The sequence below is a fragment of the Macaca thibetana genome, chromosome 9 (assembly GCF_024542745.1).
Source record: "Macaca thibetana thibetana isolate TM-01 chromosome 9, ASM2454274v1, whole genome shotgun sequence".
Taxonomy (NCBI): Eukaryota; Metazoa; Chordata; class Mammalia; order Primates; family Cercopithecidae; genus Macaca; species Macaca thibetana.
Genome location: NC_065586.1, coordinates 42,782,024 through 42,801,693, shown reverse-complemented (window position 1 = coordinate 42,801,693; position 19,670 = coordinate 42,782,024). Strand labels below are relative to the sequence as shown.

The 19,670-nt window shown below is 43.1% G+C and overlaps 2 protein-coding genes across 3 annotated transcripts in view; both read left to right on the top strand.

Annotated features, from left to right (window-relative positions):
• The first annotated feature begins 58 nt into the window (after positions 1–58).
• LOC126963221 (WASH complex subunit 2A-like) lies at positions 59–12,413 on the top strand. Its single transcript, XM_050805366.1, has 6 exons — positions 59–269; positions 662–835; positions 3,030–3,157; positions 5,355–5,441; positions 9,461–9,562; positions 11,750–12,413. Exons 1-6 carry the CDS (start codon positions 182–184, stop codon positions 11,900–11,902), a joined length of 732 nt encoding a protein of 243 aa, XP_050661323.1. The 5' UTR covers positions 59–181; the 3' UTR covers positions 11,903–12,413.
• Positions 12,414–18,190: 5,777 nt separating this feature from the next.
• The window catches only part of LOC126963217 (survival motor neuron protein-like), a 6,204-nt gene continuing 4,724 nt past the window's right edge, over positions 18,191–19,670 (top strand). For both annotated transcript variants that reach the window (XM_050805354.1, XM_050805355.1), the window contains exon 1: positions 18,191–19,335. In XM_050805354.1, coding sequence (XP_050661311.1) covers positions 18,268–19,191 — 924 coding nt within the window. In that variant the 5' untranslated portion in view covers positions 18,191–18,267 and the 3' untranslated portion in view covers positions 19,192–19,335. The remainder of the gene's footprint in view (positions 19,336–19,670) is intronic.

The window sequence follows — 19,670 nt, the reverse complement described above, 5'->3', positions numbered from 1 at the left end:
ACAGCTCAGATTTTGTTAATCCCAAGAAAAATGTCCTGACATCGGGAGAGAAGAAAATACTAAAGAATTTTAAAATGGCTTGTTCAGGAAAAATTAGTTTCAAAAGGTCTGGTAGTAGCTGTGTGTTACATTGCACACATTTCAGGAAGAAAATAGCAAGAAAAGTTATTTCCCTTGTGAAATGGTTATCACTTGCTTTCTCATTCTAGAGTCTTCCTCATCCAAACCTGGAAAGAAAATCCCAGCAGGAGCCGTTTCTGTATTTTTAGGTAACATAACTTAAGGTTTGTTTTCTAAAAACTACACAAATACTGTTTTTTCATTTTCAAAATTATTATTTTCTAAAGCCTGGCTGGGGACGAGAAAGCACCTGGGAGCTTCAAAGGGCTTTGAGCAGCTTATAGAAAGAGCTCATTTACTGACGTTAGCTCTTATTCTCCTAGAGCTCAGTGGCCTTGGACTTTTTTGTGTGTGAATGACCTGGTGATTCTCCATGGTGAGATGTTCTGTAGCAGTAATGGATAGAGGCTATCTGGCCCTGTTAATGCACTTTGTGGATTAACTGAAATGAAAAGTTCTTGGTGGGTGATAATTATTTTCTGTAAATCCAACAGGAGCACACTGGCTCACAGCTGTGGCTGTCTTGTCCCTCCGCCCACAGGAGACACGGATGTGTTTGGTGCTGCCTCCATTCCATCACTGAAGGAGCCCGAGAAGCCTGAGCAGCCCACTCCAAGGAAAGGCCCCTACGTTCCCCCTCCCACTGGCCTCTTTGATGATGATGATGATGACGACGACTTTTTCTCGGCACCCCGCAGCAAACCTTCCAAAACAGGTACCTGCTCCAGCCTCTGTTTCTGGGACTTCAGCCAGAAAAAGAATGTTGCCTAAAAAGGACTTAAGCTCCCCTAGTTTTGTATCTCTTATAGTACCAGAATCCCTTCTCCAGCATTCCTGTCATTGAGCTGTTGTGTCTGTACTTACATAGGTGTGGTGCCTGGGAGGTCTGTTTTGTAAACCAATCTTTTCTGCTCTGTAAGCTGATTACTATGATTATTTTCCTTATAGAGAGTGGAAATCCTTTTCCCTATAATTTTTGCTTAATTTCTAGTTCTGACCTTGGGAATTATAAAGTTTTAATCATACTTTCTTCCAGCCGACCTTAGTCAAATACGTGAGCAACATGTTGCATGCTGGCCGTTTAGTTCCCAGCTTCTCTTCTCTCTGCCAAAACGCTCGGGTGGCCTTGGTCTTTCCTCAGATGATGGGGTTTTCATCCCCTTGGCCACTTTGGCCTTCTCCTTCCTTTTCCTCTTCAATGTAAGTCCTGTGTTCCTGAAGTCATTCCTGTAAATCATTTGTTTTTAAATGTGCAGATGAATCTCCTTGAGGGTTTTGTCAAAATGAAGATTCCGATTCAGTAGGTCCAAGGTGGGGTCTGAGAATTTACATTTCCGGCAAGCTTCATGGTCTGTAGATCACACTTGGAATAGAAAGACTTAGATTCATTGACTGCTTTTCCAGAAAAGAAAGGTAGATCCCTGCGGTGCACATGAATTTCAGCAAGTTGAAAAAATAAAAAAGGATGGCATAGGAATAGATGGAACCAGAATGCATTTAGAAGCAGGCTGTCCGGACTTACCAATCTTTTCCAGTGTTGGATGTAGAAAGTAAGGATGGAAGCCGAAGTGTGAGGGAAAACGATAGCCTAGTTAATCTAGAAAGAGTGCAAATGGATGCAGAATGCACCCAGGTCTCAGTGAAGTTGACAGTGAGTGAAGGTATTAGTGCTTTTTGTAGCTCCCCAGGGCTCTCACTTAGTGGATATCTTTGAGAACTGATTTAGAATCACTAGTAAATTGATGCTGCTTCCTTTGACAACTCCTAGTCTCTTCAGACATTCATGAGTCAGTGACCTCATTTCAGCAACACATGCCCCATTCGGTATAGCAGTGCTTATGGTGGTGAAGATATTCATCAGTAAGGTAAGCTGTGGCCCTTCTATTCAGTGGAATATTGTGTGACTGTTAAAAAGAATGGGGTCTACGCTTATTGACTTGGGAACGTTTTATAGGTACATTAAGTGGAAAACGCAAATGGTAAGACACATTGTTCAGAGTATCTTCTTATTTATAGCCTTATTTGTAAATAACTAAAGTTAATTCATTAGTACATCCTTTGGGAGAATTGGAAGCATGTATGCAGAACTGTTCCCAATGTCCGTCTTGTTTGAGTAGACCGGTGGAATTATGAGGGGATTTCATTATTTGCTTTTATTTGCTTTTGTACAGGTTTTTTTTTTTTTTTTTTTTTTTTTTTTTTTTTTTTTTTTTTTTTTTGAGATGGAGTCTTGCTCTGTCTCCTAGGGTAGAGTGCTGTGGTGGATCTCGGTTCACTGCAACCTCTGTCTCCTGGGTTCAACCAGTCCTCCTACCTCAGCCTCCCAAGTAGCTGGGATTACAGGTGCCCACCACCATGCCCAGCTAACTTATGCATTTTTAGTAGAGATGGGATTTCACCATCTTGGTCAGTCTGGTCTCAAACTCCTGACCTCAGGTGATCTGCCTACCTTGGCCTCCCAAAGTGCTGGGATTACAGGCGTGAGCCACTGTGCCCAGCCCAATTTGATTTTTTTTAAAGCAGGAGCTGAGCCTTCATTTCTCAGATTCCTTAGATGATTGACTTGGTGGTCCTCTTGAGTTTCTTTCTTCCTCTAGATTTCTCTTCACCTTTTAAGTTAGTCCAGGCTTCTCTAACCACAGGAGACTGCTGCTTGGACAAGCATATCAGCCTCATGGTTAAACTGTTTGTTCTGTCTTTCAACTGGGCTGCTAATATGCTCTTTGAAAAATTCCAAGGGAAGAGTATAGTTTCACTTACTATTTCTTTATAAGAAACCAAGAAACAACATAACTTTTATGTTAATCTTCGGGAGAGAAGAATTTTTTAATCTATGAATTTTGTGGTAGAATTTTTTTGTGGTAGGATTTTTGGCCTTATTGTAATTTTACGCCTTGGTATTTTTAAAGGCAAAGTTCAATCTGCTGCCAATATCTTTGGTGACGAAGAAGGAGATCTGTTCAAAGAAAAAGCCCAAGCATTGCCAGAAGCCACTGTGAGTCAGACAGATGAAAATAAAGCAAGAGCAGAAAAAAAGGTGAGCAGGAGGGAAGAGTTAACGCAGGAGCATTGATCTGTGGCGTTTTAATAATTCATCCGGAACCCAAAGGGAAGTATTGTTCCCTTTCACGTTCATATTGAAGAACTTCAAACAGAAAGTGGAAAGAATATTGCAGTGAACACCCAAATAACTACCACCCAAACTGATCAGTTCTTAGGGTTTTGGCAAATATTTTCCGGATGTAAACCTTGTTACATATCTATTTTTTTCCTGAACTATTTGCATACAAGTTGTTTGAACTGTTTGCTGCATGGAACTGTTTGTGTGTAGTCATTGTGACATTCTACCCCTAAATATTTCATTAAGCCTCTCTTGAAAAGACTTCCATATAACCACAGTGCCATGATCAACAGCTGTGAGACTAACAGTAATTCTATAGTAGAATCTAATATCTAGTCTGTATTAGAATTGCTCCAGTTTGCCCCAAAATGTCTTTGTAAAATCACCCCAACAAATAGAATACAGATTTAAAATTATCTCGCCTATAGTTGATATTGTAATTTCCTCTCTTGTTCCCAAAATGCCGTTTATAGCAGCAGTCCCCAACCTTTTTGGCATTAGGGACATAAGGAGAGTGCAACTTGCAACCTAGATCCCTCGCAGGCAGGGTTCACAATAGGGTTTGCCCTCCTGTGAGAATCTGATGCTGCTGCTGATCTGACAGGGGGAGGAGCTCAGGCAGTAATGCTTGCTGCTCACCTCACCTCCTACTGTGTGGCCCGGCTCCTAACAGGCCATGGACTGCTCTGCAGCCCAGGGTTGGGGACTCCTGCTTTATACTTCTTTGGTGTGTTTTGATTTTTTTTTTTTTTTTTTTTTTAAAGAAACCCAGGATTCAGGCAGTGTGTCTGCATTGCGTTTGGTTGTCCTGTCTCTTTGGTCTCCTTAATCTAGAGCAACACCTCCCACATCTTTTTTTTTTTTTTTTTTTTTTTTTATGTCCAGCCACTTGTCTTGTAGAATGTGTCTTGTGAATTTGCTTGATTATTTTCCTCTGAGTAGATTCAGGGTTAGCAGTTTTGGCAAGAGTACAAGCAGACAGGGTTGCGCACTTCCCATTGGATCATCTCCCAGAACACATCAGGTCCACTGTCTGCTTCATTCAGACATGTTTGTCACTTGGTTGTTAGGGTGCCCACCACACTGCTTCACTGGAAAGGACCCTGTTCTCTTTTGCCATTGATAAGTTGATCTCTAAAGTGATAGTTGAACACAGTGTGAATATCTGTTATCTCCCAGCCTTTCACTCAGTGTTTTAAAAATCCATTGATGATCTTTTCCTGAATCGGTTAACCTGTTAGGGAGCATAAACCACCGCTTTTTTAATTCTATATTTCTTATGGGTTGACATTCTTCTGAATAAAGAGTTTCCTCTTCCTCTCCTTCCCCGACTTTTAGTATTTCTTTGGGATCATGGATTCATTCTTCAATGTAAATGATAATCCATTACTATCATTCTTCTTCTTCTTCCTTTTTTTTTTCTCTTTTTTGAGACAGGCTCTTGCTCTGTTGTCCAGGCTAGAGTGCAGTGGTGCAATCACAGCTCACTGCAACCTCAGCCTCCTGGATTCAAGTGATTCTCTCCAGCCTCAGCCTACCAAGTAGCTCGGCCTACATGCACACGCCACCATGCCCGGCTAATTTTTGTATTTTTTGTAGAGACTGGGTTTGACCATGTTGGCTGGACCATCATTCTTTTGATGCTCAGATTGACCTGAGTTTGGCCAGTGCTTGTGTCCCCAACAGTCTTTAAGCCCTTCTGACTGCTTGATATTTCAGTGCTGTCCCACACAGCTGATCCCTCCTCTTTCTACAGTTTGTCTTATCATGTCATGTCCTGGCTGCGAAATCCTGACTTTCTCCTGCCCACCACCTAAGGCCCAGCATTCAGAACCTGGCAGGCCCATCAGGCAGCCTGCCTTTCCATGCCGTCTCTCACTGCATATGTCCTATCCGTGCACCCATTACCCAGGCAGTGTGTCCTGCCCCCCGATATACCAGATGTGTCCTCTGTTTGTCTTACTGTTCTCTTAACAGAGCCCTCGGCTTGGTGCCTATCATAGCAGAGACTCCTTGCATTTTCTAAATGGTTGATTGAGTAAAACCCTCTTTTCTGGGTATCTTATTTGTTAATGCTTAATTTTTCTTTTTCTTTTCTTCCCCCCCAACAAAGCTTACCTTACCTTCCAGCAAAAATCTCAAGCCCTCGTCAGAAACAAAGACTCAAAAAAGCTTATTTTCAGAGGAGGAGGACTCTGAGGTATGGTATTCTTTTCCTTAGTTGTTGGTATTGGTCTATGAATATGACATAGAAACTATTTCTGAATCAGGTTTTTCTCAGTGGAGTTGTAAGACTTTTTGTTAAGTACTCCAGTTCTTTAAAAATTGTCTCTAGAGGCCAGGAGCTGTGGTTCATGCCTGTAATCCTAGCACTTTGGGAGGCCAAGGCAGGCGGACACCTGAGGTTAGGAATTTAACACCAGGTTGGCCAACGTGATGAAACCCTGTCTCTGTTAAAAAAAATACAAAAATTAGCCAGACATGGTGGTGCGAGCCTGTAATCCCAGTTGCTCAGGAGGCTGAGATAGGAGATTCACTTGAACCCGGGAGGCAGAAATTGCAATAAACCGACATCACACCATTGCACTCTAGCCTAGGCGACAGAGCGAGACTTCGTCTCAAAATAAATAAATGAAAAAAAATAATCTCTTGAGAGCTTAAGGTCTTTAGAAAGCAATATGTTTACAATACTTTTCACTTTTGAGTTGGACTGTATTTACATTTCCTGTGAGAAAAAATACTCTCTCTTTAGGATGCTCAGCTTTTAGACTATGAATGGGCTCATGATGTGATGAGGAGCTTGCACCAGAGTGGAGGTCACCGTGCTCCTTCCTTTATTCACACTCTCACTAACTGGACCATGGCTTAGTGCTGTAGCGGAAGGATTCTGGCATAGCCATCTGTCTTGTCGAGACTGAGACCGCTAACAGACTGTGGGACCTGGTTCACAGGTTGCTTCAGTCCCTCCAGGCACCTTAGAACCACCTCTTAGAATTTCACTGCATTTCCTGAGTCTCTCAGGCCTAGGTCATCTTAGATCTAATTTTAAGTTAGCCTTGTAGGAGATCAGAGACCTGTATGAGAATGTAATGGGAAGTAATAAGCCCCTTTTACAGAAAAATATGTGGACATGGCAGAAACACATATTTCAAGAAATTGTGGGCTCTAGGTTAGGCTCTCACGGTTGGACTTTGCACTCACAGCAAGGATGAACGTGGAACCCTTTGGAAGTAGAGTGATTGTCCTTGATGTAAAGAATACCTTTGAGGCTAGTGTTTCACTGAAGGCTAGTGTACAAAACATGGGAATTAACCAGAGTCCAGTTAAGTCACAACCCTGAGCCCTGAGAAACAGCATGATGGGGCCTCCACCATCTTATGCTCACGGATCCCGTGTATCACCCACACCTGCACCTCGGGGTCTTTGCACCTGCCCCTGCCACTCTGAGGAAGGCTGTTCCCAGAATCCAGCTTGCTTCCTCACTCTTTCTCTGTGAGGCCTCCCTGACGAAGTACACACAACTGGAAGCCTGCTAGCACTTACCACCCTGTACTCCTGGTCCCCTTTCCTATTTTACTGTTTACCACAGCACGTGTTGCCAGGGACAATGTATATTTACTTATTCATTGTCTGTGCTTCCCACTAAAGTAAGTGCTATGAGGGCAGGACTTTTTATTTCCTGTTTGTATCCTTAACAGCCTGTCCTTAATACCAGTGCTTGGCATGTGATAAGCCATCCAGTAATTGTCGACTAGACAAGAAAACCATATGTGAGCAATTGCAGTGACTTACGAAGTGTTCTGGTTATTTGTTGCTGTGAAACAACTTAACTCCAAAACTTAGTGGTTTACAACACCAATAGTTTTGTTGTCTCACAGTTCGAGAGGTTGACCGGGCTTAGCTAGGCCATTGTCACTGAGGGTCTCTTGTGTCTGAAGGTGGCTGGGCTGAGGATCAGCTCACTCCTATGTCTGGTACCTGGGCACTGGGGCCCCTGGGACATCTCTCATTAGCTCTTTGTGGCTACCAGCATGTAGTCAGGGAAGCCGGGCCTCATCCATGCTGGCTCAGGGCTGTAGGGGAGATTCGTCAGAGAGAGCCAAATGGAGGCCATGTCGCCTTCTGTGTTCCAGCCTTGGAAGTCAATGGTGTTCCTTTTGCTTCATTTGTTGATCAAGATGGTCACAATGGCCCATCCAGGTTCATGGGGAGGGGCCATAGGCTCCCCTTCTTGATGGTGGGAGTGTAAATGAACTCTCAGACTTGTGTGAAAACCCTCCCAAAGGCTTTGCCCCTTGTGTGTCGTCGTAGAGTGAATGTTTTTATTGGATATTGTTGGGATTCTGAGGCAAGAAGTAAGACTAAGGCAGTCTAAGAGTTAAAGCTTTGGACCCGAAGGAATGAGTCCTGATTCCTTTCTCTGTATCTCAAGTGTGAGGCTGACACTTTCCCTGTGAAGTCATTCTGGGGGAACATATTTGAGGTAATGGAAGTGTGTTTTTTTGCAGTACCAAGAAAGGTATTAGTTAAGGGTCCAAAACTGTGATGTTGACATTTGTTTGTGTTGTTTGCTTTGGTTTACTTTCATTTTTTCTTAGAGCAGCAGAACCCTTTCTCTTGCCATTGTGGAACATGCAGGAGGGGCACGGGATGCCTGGAATTCCCCTTGTGACCTCTTCAATCTAAGTAAACCCATGGGACTCCAGAGAGCACAGGGGAAAACCACTGTATGGAGGAGATCTCACTTAGTGAACTCATTAGGTCTATATTTGAGGAGTAGACATCGACTACATAATTTTTTTAAAAAAAACTGTCCAAATAGGTCTTAGAAAATATGTTCTTGGCCTATTTAATTGTTCGGCTCTTGTGTATTGAAGTTTCTCTTCCCAAGGGAATAGATGTCCCATTTTATGTTTCTACTTCATGTAGCTCAATTTGCAGGTCTTTCTTTGCAGGATAAGCTTATATTTTATAACATTTTGACCATTTCTTTATTTTTACATTTTTTACCTTTTTGAGATGAAATTTTCTCTTTTTGTCCAGGCTTGAGTGCAGTGGTGTGATCTCCGCTCACTGCAACCTCCATCTTCCAGGTTCAAGCAATTCTCCTGCCTCGGCCTTCCGAGTTGCTGGGATTACAGGCACCCACCACCACACCTGGCTAATTTTGTGTTTTTAGTAAAGATGAGGTTTTGACATGTTGCACAAGCTGGTCTCGAACTCCTGACCTGAGGTGATCCACCTGCCCCAGCCTGCCAAAATGCTGGGATTATAGGCATGAGCCACAGTGCCAGTCTGAAAGTTTCTTCAGAATCTAGCAGGTCTTATCCTGGTTTGCAACATCATATACCTGTAGTTAAGCTAAATAGACTACCAAACATTTAAAAATAGAAATTTAATTTTTGTTTATTTAAAACAAGTAAGTCAGTCGGGCGCGGTGGCTCATGCCTGTAATTCCAGCACTTTGGGAGGCTGAGGCAGGTGGATCACGAGGTCAGGAGATCGAGACCACCCTGGCTAACACAGTGAAACCTGGTCTCTACTAAAAATACAAAAAAATTAGCTGGGCGTGGTGGCAGGTGCCTGTAGTCGCAGCTACTCAGGAGGCTGAGGGCAGGAGAATGGCGTGAACCCGGGAGGCGGAGCTTGCAGTGAGCCGATATCACGCCATTGCACCCCAGCCTGGGCGACTGAGCGAGACTCCATCTCAAAAAAAAAAAAAAAAAAAAAAGAAAAGAAAAAGAAAAGAAAAAGAAATAAGTCATAATCTTAGGAGAGAAGGGTGTTCTAAATAAAATAGTTGTAGCTCCATTAATCGGGGAATCTAGTCCCTGTTTCTTTATTGGCCCTGTCTAATCTCTGATTCTTTAGACAGTAATGGGAAGCCATTCTTATTTATTTACTTTTTTAGCATGGTGTAGGAAATTGATTTGAAAACTTCTTCCTGCCTCCTGTTATTGGGGTGGGAATACAGAAGCCTCTTTGCTCTGCAAGGCCATCAGATCCTGTGGCTTTCCTCCTCCTTAGCACCATTGCCCACACCCTGCACAGACCCTGAGGCCTATCCCTTTAAGGACTCTGTCTGAGCCACCTTCCCTCTAAGGAAAGAAGCCTAGATACATGGCAGCCGTCATGTCTGAGTCACTTGTGTTTTATACTCACCTGATATTTTTAAAACTGATATTCCTGTTAACAGCAACTTTAATTTCAATCCAACAGGATTTGTTTTCTTCTCAAAGTGCGAGTAAGTTAAAATGTGCGTCTCAGCTCCCTAGCAAGCTCCTCACGTCAGTTTCCCTGTTCGATGATGAAGACGAAGAGGTAAACATTGTTATTGCAACACTAGATAATTTAGATTAGGAGAAAACGGTTGTTGATTAACTTTCTACCCAGAGGCTCATATGCTAGCAAAAGGTGGTAGGGAAGCGGTCAGGCTTCCTGAAGTTTATATAATAAAAATATTTCCGCTTTTATTTCAGTGACTTCTTCCTTATATCTTCCTAGCTGTGCAATGGAGAAGACATTAGATTCTTGACGCAGTTCTTTTTGTTGTTGTTTTTGAGATGGAGTCTTTCTCTGTCACCCAGGCTGGGGTGCAGTGCTGTGATCTCAGCTCACTGCAACCAGATTCAAGTGAGTCTCCTACCTCAGCCTCCCGAGTAGCTATGACTACAGGCGCGCACCACCACACCCGGCTAATTTTTGTATTGTTAGTAGAAACAGGGTTTCACCATGTTGGCCAGGCTAGTCTCGAACTCCTGATCTCAGGTGATCCACCTGCCTTGGCCTCCCTAAGTGCTAGGATTACAGGTATGAGCCACCATGCCCGGCCTCTTGACATAGTTCTTATGGAGTGAAATCTATAGGTTTTATTTTTAAAATCCACCTTTGAGAAATACAGTTGACCCTTTAACAGTGTGGAGGTTGTTTTGACTTCCATATTGCAGTGAAAAATCCATATATAATTTCTTACTTCCCAAAAACTTATCTATTAATAGCTTACAGTTAACCAGAAGCCTCATGGATAACATAAAGTTGATTAACATAAAAATAGTATAGTATCTATTTATATATTTTTGTATTCCTGACATATCTAGCATTTCCTTAGTTTTTTTTTTAAATATTTCTAGGCTACATGGTTTGTTTGCAAGATTTTTCAAATTGTTGCAAATGTCCAAAAAATTTTTCAACATATTACTGATAAAACATTTGTGTAGAAGTGGACGTGTGCAGCTCAAACCTGTGTCATTCAGGGTCAGCTGTACTTTAGTCTAGAGGATGGATCAATGTTATACCCAGTGACCTACAAGAATGTCTTGCATCAAGTGGAGATACAAAGGAGAAGGCAGCCATGTCCTGACCATGGCCTTTCTTTCCCATCCTGGATGGAGAGAGCACATTGGGGAAGAGAAATAAGAGAGAAGACAACCCAAACCTTAACTCTGATGCAGTACTGGGCAGTGATGAGCTCATAGGCTTTGCCATCAGACCCCGGGTTCATATCCCAGCTCCACTACTGGCAAACCAGGGACCTGGAGCAAGTAACCTTCCTTAAACTCACCGTGGCTTAACAGTGAGTAGGGTCATTGTGGCAGCTGTAACTACTAGTGTGACACTCTTGCAGAGTGCCGGCACATAGTAAGTGCATAGTGAATGTGAGCTTTGTCATTAGTATCCCCGGTGGACACCAGCTCATTACTCTCCTGGCCTGTCCTGTATTACCGCACTCTCCTTAAAGGAGACTTCATCCAGGAAGACACTCCCTTCATCCATCTTCACATTCCAGGGCTGTTCACCTGCTGTTAAGAGTTTGTCCATTCTCAGACTCAGGCCCTCTGATGCTTTTGTTCCCCTTACCTGAATAAAAGCACCTTAGTAAATACAACTTTTGGGGAGTGCTTGACCACAGAAGAATTTACAAATGCCCTTAAACCTAGTACACCAGCAATTTTATTTAGTTAAACTATTTCTTCACTTTGTATAAGCTCTTTGAAACTAATGAGAAACACAAGGCATGCCTTCCCTCCATCCCAGGTGTATGTCTTTCTTACCTGTAAAGGAGTGGAGACAGACCCCTAGTTCTCTCCTTTGAGCCATTGTTCTGGTTTCTCGTTTGTGGAGAGGACAGTGTGAGTTTCTGGCTGCTGCAGGGGCTCCCAGCCCGTTGCAGGTTGTAACCCCCTGAAATGAGCAGAGAGGCACTTGCCCACAGGGCGACTGGATGGGGCTCAGTTTCTCCTTGTACTCCGTGATCTCATTCACATGTTGTCCTCTTGCTTCTTCCCAGCTGTTCTGCCTTCGAGTTCTATGGTAATCTCTTTCCCTTCTATGGGTGCAGTGGGAAAAGGCTGTAGTTAGGGATTTACTAGCATTTTGTGGGTTTTCCCCGCCAGAGGTGTTATTTGTATACCTGACTGGAGACTTACTTCCTAACAGTTTGATGTAGGAAGACATCCTGTGTTTTCTGTTTATAAAGTTGTCTTACCTTTCTGCCATTTGCTTTTCTAGGATAATCTTTTTGGGGGTACAGCTGCTAAGAAGCAGACATTGTCTCTACAAGCTCAGAGACAAGAGAAAGCAAAACCCTCCGAGCTCTCCAAAAAGAAAGCATCTGCCCTGTTGTTCAGCAGCGATGAGGAGGTGAGCCGAGGTTTCTCCTAAGAAGAGGGGAGTGTTTGATGGGATTTAAGAGTTAAAGCCATCCCAAGTATCTTCTTTTTCTACCTGTTTTATATCTAGTGACATTCAGTCACCAAAGGCGATGTTCACAAGATTGTCTTTTCTGAAGGAAGACATTTAATGTAATATATAATTTAAAGATGAATCTCTTCAGAATGGTTCGGAATAAGTATGAGTCCCGCACGATAGTACATGCTCCTTCCAATGAGTTAGGCTGGCTACGGGAGAAATGATTTCTCACCCATCGCTAGGTTCATGGTCGAGTCCCCTATAACAAATGACAGATTAACCAGAGAAAAGTGTGCAAGTTTATTGAAGATAAGTTTTACCTGACACAGGAGCCTTCAGAAAAGAAGACTCAGAGCAACAGGAAATCCTGTGTCGATTGTATGCTGTCTGTTGAAGAAGCGGACAGTTTTGGAGAAGCACCATGAGATGAAAGGGGTGTGACCTGATGGGAATAAGCTGGGGGAGCTCAGCAAGGCCTGTGTGGTCAGATGATTCTCTGCATCTTTACAAATAAGGAGGCTCCTTTCCTCTGGGAATAGGGAGGACTGGAATGAAGGTCTTATGACCTACTCCCGAGAGGGTTGGAGGATTCTTCTATGGCCTGCTGCAGAGGAGAAGGGCCAGGGAAAGGTCAGAGAGATCTTTCTGCTTCTCAGATGCCAAGGTGTCATATTTTGAGGTAGCATGTCCCGTATACCCCAATGGCCGTATATAGTAGTATCTTCTTAAATGACTACTGTGTTTCATTAATTTAGAACTATAGCTAAACATGGTAGGAGTTACCTATTGAGGTTAAATTCCTTTTTGAAGGAGTCTTACCAATATTTCTGTTTGTGATCTGGATAGCTATTATCAAAGTCAGTAGTGAATATAAGTTAGTTTATTTGCTAACTCAATCAGATTTAGTAGCAGGAAATCAGATTTGGCTGTGCAGAAATACGATGATATTGGCCGGGTGCAGTGGCTCACGCTTGTAATCCCAGTACTTTGGGAGATCGAGGCAGGTAGATCACAAGGTCAGGAGATCGAGACCATCCTGGCTAACACGGTGAAACCCCGTCTCTACTAAAAAATACACGTAGTTAGCCATGCGTGGTGGCAGGCCCCTGTAGTCCCAGCTACTCGGGAGGTTGAGGCAGGAGAATGGCGTGAACCCAGGAGGCAGAGCTTGCAGTGAGCTGAGATGGCGCCATTGCACTCCAGCCTGGGCGACAGAGCAAGACTCCATTTCAAAAAAAAAAAAAAAAAAAATATATATATATATATATATATATATGATGATATTAAAAATCCTGAGTATTAAACATCATCCTGTGTTATTGCAGGCAAGTTAGGAGGAGGTGAAGTGGATATGTTATTCACAGATATGTTCATGTTCTTATTGAAAGCAATTAAAAATTCCAAAGCAGATTGCAAAAAAAAAATGTATTAAAAGCTTATGTGGCCGGGTGTGGTGGCTCACGCCTGTAATCCCAGCACTTTGAGAGTCCGAGGCAGGCAGATCACCTGAGGTCAGGATTTCGAGACCAGCCTCACCAACATGGAGAAACCCCATCTCTATTAAGAATACAAAAAAATTAGCCGGGTGTGGTGGCGCACGCCTGTAATCGCAGCTACTCAGGAGGCTGAGGCAGCAGAATCACTTGAACCCAGGAGGCAGAGGTTGCGGTGAGCCGAGATCGCGCCACTGCTCTCCAGCCTGAGCCACAGAGCGAGACTCCGTCTCAAAAAAGAGGGGGAAAAAAAAGACCTAAGGATTGCTGACAGCGGATCCCAGCTCCAGAGATTCTGAATTCATCAGCCTGGGGTACAGCCTCGTCATTGGAGTTTTGTGATGCTCTCCAGTGGATTCCAGTGTTTAGTCACTGCTAAATGTTGAGGAGCAATTCTCAAACTGTAATGTTTAAGAAATCACCTGGGCACCCTGTGAAATGCAGGTTCTGATTCAGAAAGTAGGGGTGGGGCCTGAAATTCTGCATAATCTGCTGCTGGCTTGTGGCCTCCACCTGGATTTGCAAGACTGTAGACTCCAGAGATCAGAGCACTTATGCAAGTGCTTGGGAGTTCTTTGATTTGAAGGGGTGTGAGCATAGCCTAGTGGAATTTCCTTAAATGCTTTCTGAAGGCCACATTCAGTCTTGTGGTAAAAGGATTACTAGCAGTTTTTCATTGTGTCTTCTTCACATGTGTGTTGCATGAGTTTTGACACTTTTTTTTTTTCAATCTGCTTTAGGACTTTTAAAATTAAAATATCATTCTCCTCTGGAGTTGGAAGTTCTTGAGTTCTTGGTATTTTTACATTCGGTTTCCTTCTTATAGCCTCTGTAATTAATGTTGATCCCCTGAAATAGACAAGTCATTTGTCGTAACACAGTGCAGAACAATAGTGGGAAGAGACATCATGGCAGGTGTTGGAGGAGGAAATCATGAGAAGCTCTGTGAGGTCAGAGAACCCAGCTGTCTAGATTTGAGTTCAAAGAAAAGTCTTAGGTATGAGCTTTCTTCAAGACTGATACACTGAGTTTAATGCTTAGTTTAAATACAACTTAGTTTAACAAATATAAGTTTTATTTTACTCCCCATGTTTTATAATCTAAATTGCCATTGGATTTTTTTTTTTTTTTTTTTTTTGAGACAGAGTCTCATTCTGTCCCCTAGGCTGGAGTGCAGTGGTGCGATCTCTGTTCACTGCGAGCTCTGCCTCCCAAGTTCACGCCATTCTCCTGCCTCAGCCTCCCAAGTAGCTGGGACTACAGGCTCCCGCCACCACGCCCGGCTAATTTTTTTTTGTATTTTTAGTAGAGATAGTGTTTCACCGTGTTAACCAGGTTGCTCTTGATCTCCTGACCTCATGATCGGCCCGCTTCAGCCTCCCAAAGTGCTGGGATTACAGGCGTGAGACACTGCACTTGGTCTATGTCAACATTTTTAATGGCAGCTTCACATTCTGGATATCTTTATGTTGGGGCAAAAGTTTCAAAGGTAACTGCTCTTCTGTAGCTAAGATTTTTTAGAGCAGAGGATGGAGCAAATTCTGAGTTACTGAAATTACATATTCAGCTCTATTGCCTTGTTTACCTTCAATTTCATCTTTGGAGTTGTGTTTTTAGAACTTTTTCAGAAAGTTGTGTTTTTAGAACTTTTTCAGACTCTTTTTCAGAAGAGATGAGAGGAATGCTTTGGGAATTGATTTAGAAATCTTTTTGGTGTCATTACTCCTAATAGCTAGATATATTTTTTAATTGTAAAAAATTCTGGAAATACGTTTTTCTCTACCTGCCCCAATTTTTTTTTTTTTTTTTTTTTGAGACGGGGTCTGGTTGTGCTGCCCAGGCTGGGGTGTGGTGGCACAATCATAGCTTGCTGCACCATTGAACTCCAGGTCTCCAGTGATCCTCCCACCTTAGCCTCCTGAATAGCCGGGACTACAGGTGTGTGCCATCATGCCCAGCTAATTTTTTTTTTAAATCTTTTGTACAGACAAGGGTCTCACTATGTTGCCCAGGCTGATCTCAACCTTCTTGCCTCAAGTGATTCTCCCACCTTGGCCTCCTGAATTGCTGGGATTACAGGCATGAGCCACCGTGGCCAGTTTTTTTTCTGTTTTGTTTCCTGTTCCCCTTCTGTTTTGGTTTTTTTTTTACTGTTTTTCCATCCCATCTTGAAGTCTTCATTGCCCTCTCATTTTCCAACATCATGAGTCCCACAGCATGCTCAGCTAAGCATGACCACACACCGTTTCAAGAAGCCATTCATGGACCCAGCTTTTAGTGCTGGCTAGGTCTCTGGCCTGCTGCAGCTTCCATTTGCTCCTCAGTTACCCTCTAGGCATCCAGTCTGGCTTAACCAGATTTCATGGCCTCATTTTGTCCTCTGCTACCGTGATTTCTACTCCTGAGGAGAAGCATAACTATCTTCTAGAGGGAAACGTTTTCGCTTTGGGTTATCAACCTTGGTTCTTTTGGGATATTGGAAATTACCCCATTGAATGGACCCAGACTTACGGTGGAAGCTCCAGCGCAATTAATGCTGAACGGGTTTGTTCTTTTTCTTCTGGCTTATAGTTGCGTTATCCATTCTCATTACAGATGAAGAACTTCCAAATCTGTTTGTTACCTTCTACCCTCCCCCAGCCTGTTATTTTCAGGGTCACACTATGGAAGAACACTGTGGTGAAGGAAACACTCTGAATTCCTTGGGCAGGCGTAGTCACTCATGTCTTTATTTCTGTCTTGTTCATTTTGCAGTCCTGACACCTGACTTCTGTTGCTAGAGCTGCAACTATGTAGGTAGAAGTACTGTTGGCTTCGGGGATACACACACTGGCAACTCCATAGTACACTCTTATTTGATGTAGCATAAGTATGTTTTTAAGAATTCATGTTATCCAAAATTATAAAAGCAGTTCTTTGAATGAGTGAAAGAAAGAGGGTTAAGGTTAGCTCCATACAAAGTCATATATAAGCAATGCAGCTTTTTAATTTAGCTTTTATTTAACAGCAATGACCTTTTACCACTATCACCGGCAGTATTACTAGCCTGGCACCTTGTATTACTCTATTCCTCATTGTTTTGAAATATGGTGCAACAACACTCAAAAGAGCTGTGCTACAAGAAACAACTTTCCTTTCTGTAATGCCATCCCTTTTAGGATCACTAGAAGTCTGTACAATGCAATTCAGATTCCCAAATTAATTGTCTTTCCTATTAGTGTTATCAAAACTCATAGCAGATTCCTGTATGTGCATGTATGTTGTGAGTTGGATAAACGTTGGTGGACTTCATTTGGAGTGAATCAGAACGGGATTCCTGTGAGAAGCCAACACCCCTCTAAACAAACTTTTGGAGCATGACATGGCTTGGGTGTTTTCCCCCCTCCAAATCTCATGTTGAAATGTGACCCCCAGTGTTGGAGATGGGCCTAGTGGGAGGTGTTTGGATCATGGGGGTGGATCCTTGTGAATGTCTTGGTGCTGTCCTTGTGGTAATGAATGAGTTCTCACTCTGAGTTCACATGAGATCTGGTTTCAAAGAACCTGGGTGCCAGGCACGGTGGCTCACGCCTGTAATCTCAGCTCGTTGGGAGGCCAAGTGTGGCAGATCACAAGGTTAGGAGATGGAGACCATCCTGGCCAACATCTTGAAACCCCATCTCTACTAAAAATATAAAAATTCGTCAGGTGTGGTGGCATGCATCTGTAGTCCCAGCTAGTTGGGAGGCTGAGGCAAGAGAATTGCTTGAACCCAGGAGGCGGAGGTTGCAGTGAGCTGAGACCACACCACTGCACTCCAGCCTGGGCAACAGAGCAAGACTCTGTCTCAAAAAAACCAAAAAAACAAAAAACAAACAAACAAAAAAACAACCTGGCACCTCCTTCTTCTCTCTCTCGCTCTCGTTCTCTCACCATGTAACATGCTGGCTCCTCTCCTCCTGCCATGATTGTAAACTTCCTGAGGCCCTCACCAGAAACAGATACCAGCATTATACTCCTTGTACAGTCTACAGAACCATCAGCCAAAATAAACCTCTTTTATTCATAAATTGCCCAGTCTCAGGTATTCCTTTATAGCAACACAAACTGGCTAACACAGAGGGTAACCAAATATTTATTAATGTCTAAAACTTGGATAATACCTTACCTATAGCACAGGTTTGCTCTGAGGATCAATTGAAAGAGTAAACTATCTGTTCTTTCCTTGAACAAAGCTTTAATGAGTACCAACATGTGCAAAACACTGTGGTAGGGGATAGAGATCAGAGGTGCTCCCTTCAGTTTAGGAAAAAATGAAATTGTTATGGGCCAGGGGCAGTGGCTCACGCCTGTAATCCCAGCACTTTGGGAAGCCAAGGAGGGTGGCTGACGAGGTCAGGAAATCGATACTATCGTGGCCCACACGGTGAAACCCTGTCTCTACTAAAAATATAAAAAATTAGCCAGGCGTGGTGGCAGGCACCTGTAGTCCCAGCTACTTGGGAGGCTGAGGCAGGAGAATGGCGTGAACCCGGGAGGCGGAGCTTGCAGTGAGTCCAGATCGCGCCACTGTGCTCCAGCCTGGGCAACAGAACGAGACTCCGTCTCAGAAAACAAAAATAAATAAAATAAAATAAAGAAATTGTGATGGGTGCAATATGTGATGTAGGTGGTAGTGTAAAAGGGGTAGGTATAAAAACTGTGGAATGGTTGATATTGGAGCTGAATGTTGAACGATGATTAGGTGTTTGTCAGGTAACCACGTGTGCACGTGACAGTAAGTAGAGCAGAGCAGGAGCAACAACATAGAAGCTGATGTGTTGTGAAGCTGCAGATGCGAGTGATTAGAGGATAGAAGTACCAGAGATGTTGCAAGATGAGGTGAGGTGCACCCGCAAGTTTACCATGGCGATGAGCAGCGGCGGCAGTGGTGGCGGGGTCCGGGAGCAGGAGGATTCCCTGCTGTTTGGGCGGGGCACAGGCCAGAACGATGATTCTGACATTTGGGATGATACGGCACTGATAAAAGCATATGATAAAGCTGTGGCTTCATTTAAGCATGCTCTAAAGAATGGTGACATTTGTGAAACTTCAGGTAAACCAAAAACCACACCTAAAAGAAAACCTGCTAAGAAGAATAAACGCCAAAAGAAGAATACTGCAGCTCCCTTAAAACAGTGGAAAGTTGGGGACAAATATTCTGTCATTTGGTCAGAAGACGGTTGCATTTACCCAGCTACCATTGCTTCAGTTGATTTTAAGAGAGAAACCTGTGTTGTGGTTTACTCTGGATATGGCAATAGAGAGGAGCAAAATCTGTTGGATCGACTTTCCCCAATCTCTGAAGTAGCTAACAATATAGAACAGAATGCTCAAGAGAATGAAAATGAAAGCCGAGTTTCAACAGATGAAAGTGAGAATTCCAGGTCTCCTGGAAATAAATCAGATAACATCAAGTCCAAATCTGCTCCGTGGAACTCTTTTCTCCCTCCACCACCCCCCATGCCAGGGCCAAGACTTGGACCAGGAAAGCCAGGTCTAAAATTCAATGGCCCACCACCACCCCCGCCAGCACTACCACCTCACTTACTATCATGCTGGCTGCCTCCATTTCCTTCTAGACCACCAAAAATTCCCCCACCACCTCCCATATGTCCAGATTCTCTTGATGAGGCTGATGCTTTGGGAAGTATGTTAATTTTATGGTACATGAGAGGCTATCATACTGGCTATTACATGGGTTTCAGACAAAATCAAAAAGAAGGAAGATGCTCACATTCCTTAAATTAAGGAGAAATGCTGGCATAGAGCAGCACTAAATGACACCACTAAAGAAACGATCAGACGGATCTGGAATGTCAAGCGTTATAGAAGATAACTGGCCTCATTTCTTCAAAATACCAGTGTTGGGAAAGAAAAAAGGAAGTAGAGTGGGTAACTCTTCTAGATTAAAAGTTATGTAATAACCAAATGCAATGTGAAATATTTTATTGGGCCCTATTTTGAAAAACCATCTGTAAAAGACTGGGGTGAGAGTGGGAGGCCAGCACTGTGGTGAGGCAGTTGAGAAAATTGGAATATGGATTAGATTTTGAATGATACTGGATAATTATTGGTAATTTTATGAGCTATGAGAAGGGTGTTGTAGTTTATAAAAGACTGTCTTAATTTGCATACTTAAGTATTTAGGAATGAAGTGTTAGAGCGTCTTAAAGTGTTTAAAATGGTTTAACAAAATGTGATGTGATGCATATGTGGCAAAATGTTAC

Bases quoted from the DNA above. Each gene is read 5' to 3' on its own strand.
- LOC126963221 (XM_050805366.1), top strand. From the start codon at position 182: ATGGTTATCACTTGCTTTCTCATTCTAGAGTCTTCCTCATCCAAACCT. The intron at 836-3,029 runs GTACCTGCTCCA...GTATTTTTAAAG, and splicing joins CAGCAAACCTTCCAAAACAG to GCAAAGTTCAATCTGCTGCC. The intron at 9,563-11,749 runs GTAAACATTGTT...TTGCTTTTCTAG, and splicing joins TCGATGATGAAGACGAAGAG to GATAATCTTTTTGGGGGTAC.